This window comes from Chionomys nivalis, chromosome 8 (genome assembly GCF_950005125.1).
Source record: "Chionomys nivalis chromosome 8, mChiNiv1.1, whole genome shotgun sequence".
Lineage (NCBI taxonomy): Eukaryota > Metazoa > Chordata > Mammalia > Rodentia > Cricetidae > Chionomys > Chionomys nivalis.
Window position 1 is genome coordinate 26875708 of NC_080093.1, and position 6000 is coordinate 26881707.

Genomic DNA, 6000 nt, shown 5'->3' on the forward strand with positions numbered 1-6000 from the left:
CCACCGCCACAGTCCGAAAGTGTTTTAGGTGCATTGTAACTGAAAGCCAGTGTGCTGGGCGCTGAGAGTAGTAACGAGAAAGAGAATCAATAGATAAGTAGCAACGATCAGAGGGTACCCTAAGCTGCAAAGCAGAGTCAGTGGGGTACACTTAGGGAATGGGAGAACAGGGAACAGTGTCTTCTGAATCTCTTTCAAAGTGGGAGAAAACACCCCGGCAGGAGCTTTCAAGGGGCATTGGAGAGAGCAGACCAGAGACCAAGAGATGGGTCATTGGTTTCTGTTGTAGTTATGCAGAGTGGGTGTGGCCTGACCTGCCCATCACCCATGGGGAGAAGTGGAAGGTACAGAAGCGGGAGAGGGGGGGGATTGGGGGGATGTACATATCACATAGGAAGTAGGGAAGGAGGAAAAGGAAGCAGATTGCCCAGCCCTGACCTTGAAACAAAAGTAAAAGGATGTGACTATGTGATCAAATAAAGTGAATTCTAGTAATGTCTATTCAAAGGGTATATGAACCTTATCTCATAATATAACCAGATATAGAAAACGGGAACCTTAGGGGTCAGATGCCTTCAGCCCTTTGGGAAAGGAGTGCCTGCCCCCTACTGGTCAACACCTGAAATAGTTTCTCATGTTAAAATCTATAAGGGATCATAAGCACCACACAAGACCAGGCAAGCACCATGCAAGAATCACAAGACTCTGGTGTGGGATCCTGGAACTATCAGCCACCAGCACTGTGACCCTGGGAGAAATCTTTAATCTCTGTGCGACTTTTTATTTCTTCATCTTTAAAATGAATTTTTATTTCATGAGTGGGGAAGAAGTTAAAAACATTTTTAAAAATGGTGTGGATGGACACAGAAAACGTATATGCAGTAGCTGCTTTTTCTGTGTCGTTAAGGTATCAAGTATGAATATTAGTGGGCCATTCCTGCCCCCACCACCCAATTTAAAATTAGGGGAAAAAAATCAAAGAAAAACCCCTTTCCTCCCTCTCCTCCTGCTCCCCCTTGTCCTTGTTTATTGTTCAGTACTCATACAACCCTGTGATTAGTGTCTTCCTCTGCTCTCCCCTTCTGGCAAGGCTTCCCCCAACCAAGGCCATCCTTTGCCTCCTCTGAGCGTTGGTCCAGGCATCTCGAGCAGGACCCGTCTCTGGGCATGGTAGATGCACACTGCCTGAGTGGGTGACTGATAGACCTCTTGAAAATCCAGGAAAACGGCAGTACCTTCTTCCCGGAAGGGGGGCAGTAGATCCCTTCAAACTTCTCTCTGAACTCCCAAGCCCTCTAGCCCCCTACCCCTTGAGAATGAGAAAGAGGAAGACATACCTTTACTAACAGAGGGCTGTTTCAGTGGTCTCCCCAGAACCGGGTACAGACAAGTAATTGTGTGGTAGGGTCCTGTCTTTAGGAAGACATTTGAACTACAAATTCTAGGCATTTGTTCTTTTATTTATATTTCTGAATTAGCAGCCTCACAGTCTTTCTGACGATTGTTTAGTTACAGAACCCAGGGGGCGGGACGGCAGCTGGAGTGAGATGATTGTGTAGTTACAGAACCCAGAAGGCAGGACGGCAGCCATAGTGAGGTGATTGTGTAGTTACAGAACCCAGAAGGCAGGACGGCGGCCGCACCGATTATAATTGCTTTGTTCGTGTTTAAGCCTCTGTGGCACAAACATGAGCTAAACAAGGATGGCCCCACTGAGTGCGCCAGGCTGGATAGGGGAAAGGCCGTGAGGCCTCAACTCTACACAGAGAACTGTAGACAACTGAGTAAAGCTGGGAACACGAGAGGGGGGCTCTCCCCAGGGAAGAACATAGCAATTGATTGCCCAGTGTCAAACGATCAGTCCTGAAAACATGCGTACAAGTAATATTATATGGACTCAGCAGGATATTTGTGAATATGTATGCATATACGAACACAAATGTACACAGTAACAATTTTGTGAAAGAAGAGGCCTTGACCTTGAAGGAGAGTGGGGAGGGGCATATGGGAGGGTTTGGATGGAGGAAGAAGGGAGAAATGTTATTAAATTAAATTTTAAAAATGGATCTGTGACACATTGGGTATTGGGTTTATATAAAGCATTTGCCTCAATTTATCAACAAGTGAAATTTAATTAGTGGTCATTGAATAGGGCTTGGGGCCTCGGCTCAGGGGGTAGAGTGCTTGAGGTGTGAGCATGGGGATACCAGGTAGGCACAGACTGTAATTCCAGAGCTGGTGTGGACAAGACAGGGAGTCCTGGGAGCAAGCTGAGGAGCTAGACTAGTTGAATTGGTGAGCTGTGGTTTCGATTGAGAGACCCCCCCTCCGCATATAAGGTAGAGAATCAATAGAGTGACTCGTCAACAACCTCCGACCTCTACGTGTGAGACATACATGCACCTCCATACATGTGTGTCTACGCTCATATAAACATGCATACAAATATACATGTAAAAATGTCTGTGAACAGTCTTTGAAAGTAGCCAGCTGTGGTGGCACACGCCTTTAATCCCAACTCTCAGGAAGCAAAGGCAGCCAGATCTCTATGTGTTGGCTAGCTTGGTCCACAGAATGAGTTCCAGGACAGCTGGGGCTACACAGAAAGACCTACTGTCAAACAAGTAAACAAAAAAACAAAACAAAAAAATTGAAGTGCATTGCAATAACCTGTACCTATTTGGTTATAGTCACCTTTCCTTTTTTAAAATGTATTTACTTTTATTTTGTGTGCATTGGTGTTCTGCCTGCAGGTATGTCTGTGTGAAAGTGTCTGATTTTAGAATTAGATAGCTGTGAGCTGCACTGGGTGCTAGGATTTGAACCCGGGTCCTCTGGAAGAGCAGCCAGTACCCTTAACCACTGAACCATCCCTCTAGCCTCCGTAATCACCTTTTAAGTTACATTTCTAATTATGTAAAGTAACTTCTATCCCTATATAAATTACTGCTGCTTGTCACGTACTCATTGAAAGTTGTTTCCAGCTAGCCTTGGTTATAGAGAAATAAAGTCTTCTGGTTTGCTGGCCCAGGCTTTCAGGAGAAAAGATGTAAAACAGTTGGTCTCGGGAATGGCAGAGGCATGACAGACTGAGTGCCCTTCATGGTATCTGAGAACGGGACAATTGCAAATCTTTCTTCTTTCTAGATTCCCCTCGGCGACTCTGGTGGTACCACTGGGTTTGCTGGCTCCTCAGCGTCGTTGGAATCTTCTGCATTCTCTTAGCGCATGACCACTACACGGTGGACGTGGTGGTGGCCTACTACATCACCACAAGACTCTTCTGGTGGTATCACACAATGGCCAATCAGCAAGTGAGTCTGCCCCTTCCCTGCCTTTGATTTTAGCTGCTCATGCTGAGCTCGGTGCCACCATTGTAGGCTGGAGTCAGAGGTACGGGGAGGAAAAGAATATATGGATATTTTTATAGCTTTTCCTTCCTAGGAGTAGCAGACTGAGATGGCACTGGCTTTTATACCTCTGAGCCTCTGCAGAATCCGTTCTGTAAAGTGTCGCTGTAATGACACAGATACTGCTTTCTTCTGGAATACAGACCCCCACTGCTGAGAAAAGAATATTCGCTAAGCCCGTGTCTACACTTTGCTTGATATGCCTTCTTAGCCTCCTTTTGTTATGTTGGGCCCCTCACTAGTTTTGTGGTTATATTTAAGTTTTCCCTTATTGTAAACATAGGCTAGAAAGGAAAGGCTGAGGTATTTAACAGGCAAGAGTTGAGGGAGTCTCAGTTTCCCTTGCTGTGCTGGAATTTTATGGGTTCGGGGAATAGTATGGAGGACCAGGAGTGAAGCTGGGCTGTATGGGTGGGTGTGGGGCGAGTCTGGGATCCTTTGAATTTCAACATGGGAAGCGTTTTTAAATGAAAGATTGTAAGATAAACAATGCGCATGTTCTTCGCTTTCTTAGGTGCTAAAGGAAGCATCCCCGATGAACCTCCTGGCCAGGGTTTGGTGGTACAGGCCATTTCAGTACTTTGAAAAGAATGTCCAAGGAATTGTACCTCGATCTTACCATTGGCCCTTCCCCTGGCCAGTAGTCCACCTTGGTAGGCAAGTTAAATATAGCCGGTTGGTAAACGACACATAACAGCGCTGCAAAGAGGGGAATGAGGACCTGTCCGAAGTGCTAAGAACTCCATGAGAGAAGATGCCATAAACAAACGCCTCCCTCCTGCTATTATCTTTCAACAGTTACCTTGACTTAACCTATTGAGTTACCTGGTCAGCACTGTGATCTTTTTTTTTCTCTCCAAAGGACCTACGGTGGACAACAATAAAGAAAATAGACCCTTCTCATGCACTGTACGCATTTCCTGTTGTCAAGCCTGGGGCTTCTCTAACTGGCAGCCACCACTTCCTCTGTGCAATTCAGCAGCGCCACCGTGCGCGCTTCCATGTCATAAGCTCTGGCCTTTCCAGCCATATCTGGAAATAAAGTGTGTTATTTTCTTGGGAAAACATACTTTTCATATCTCTTGCCCCAAAGACAGGGCTGTAAGCCATTTTCTAGCAAATGTCTCTATGAAGGGTTCAATGTGTCTGAACGGGATTTGGTTCCAAAATCTCTCTGCCTGCTGCGCTGATGCTCAGCTGAAGATGGTAGGTCTGGAGAGGTCTGCTCACTTGGGGTTTTATAAAATCAGCAGAGACGGTGTATTAAAAACTGCAAAAAAGGAAAAAAAAAGATTCTGTTATAAAGTGATTTTTCTAAGTATTTCCTAACTTTATTTTTCAAAAATGATGTTATGAAAACCAAATTTGAAGATTTTTACATGTCACAGAAAAGAGAGTGAAAATTTAAAAATGCTTCTTGGGAGAGAAATTTGTCTATGTTTCTAGTGCCTTTCTTGTCTTGAGTGTATGGTCGGTAGGCAATCTTAAATGTTTTTATTTAAAATAAAGTATTCCATGAAAATATAAATGTATGTATACACTACTAAATTTTGCATTTATAGCTAAATTAAATGAAAAGACTGCTAATGGTTTTAAAAATGTTTTGAATTAAAGAATAGGGTTGTGAATAGAGTATGTGCCCATTCACATTTTGTGAGCAGGCAGTGATGGGACATACCACTGAAATTAGTTCATCTATTTGGTAGTTCAGTTTTAACTACTCAATAAAAACAGCCATGAATATCTTTTTTAAAGAGAGTTTTGAAAATGATCACTTAGCCTAAAACTTGAAAGCTATAAATTAGTTGTCCATACTCTCATGACAATTTTGTTGGTGAATAACAACAAAAAAGAGATCTATTTCCTTAAAAATAGATTTGTGCAGAAACTGCATGTTTTACTCCTGACATGCGTGTGTTTGGGGAAGTATTCTGCTCCATACTTGCCAACGTGGAGAACAAAATAGTTTTCTAAGAACGAAGAAATATATATATATATATATATATATATATATATATGTTCCATTCTGTATTTTATGTGCAGCAGAATTACCTTCTGTAGGTTGTGTGTGTGTGTGTGTATATGTGCACAAGCGTGTGTGTGTGCGCGTGTGTGTGAGTGTGTGTTACTCACAAGGTGATATTTGTATTGTAAAACAATAATGGTGAAGGAAATAAAAAGGCTTTTAAATTTTTGTTTGTTTTGAATCTTTGTAAAGTTATTATTCCAGAGCGTATACTGAGATCTTACAGCTTACCTAAATCATAAATTAATCAAGATGCACTTTGTAATAAAAACTGATACTGAAAGTATATGGCCGTTCTGTTGTGTTCATCTTCATGGAACTCACGACCTTGTTAAATCAGTGCCGGAAACCAAGCCTCGAGATCTCCTCAAAGCGTGTGTGATCCAAATCCTTAGTATTTACCTATTTCTCCATGCAGGACTTTAAGATGTATTTTTATCATCAAAAACTCCTACAACTCTTTGTTTTTCAGTCTGTAAAAGGAAACACAGATAAGTTAAAATCAAACTGTTACTATTGTTTACCTGTGAATTCTTGAATTCTCAACCAAATTACTCACTTTTT

At 42.6% G+C, this 6000-nt stretch overlaps 1 protein-coding gene across 6 annotated transcripts in view; it reads left to right on the top strand.

Annotated features, from left to right (window-relative positions):
• Sgms1 (sphingomyelin synthase 1) overlaps positions 1-5710 on the top strand; it is a 258840-nt gene extending 253130 nt beyond the window's left edge. For all 6 annotated transcript variants that reach the window (XM_057778401.1, XM_057778402.1, XM_057778399.1 and 3 more), the window contains 2 exons: positions 3148-3314; positions 3925-5710. In XM_057778401.1, coding sequence (XP_057634384.1) covers positions 3148-3314; positions 3925-4104 — 347 coding nt within the window. In that variant the 3' untranslated portion in view covers positions 4105-5710. The remainder of the gene's footprint in view (positions 1-3147; positions 3315-3924) is intronic.
• The last annotated feature ends 290 nt before the right edge of the window (positions 5711-6000 follow it).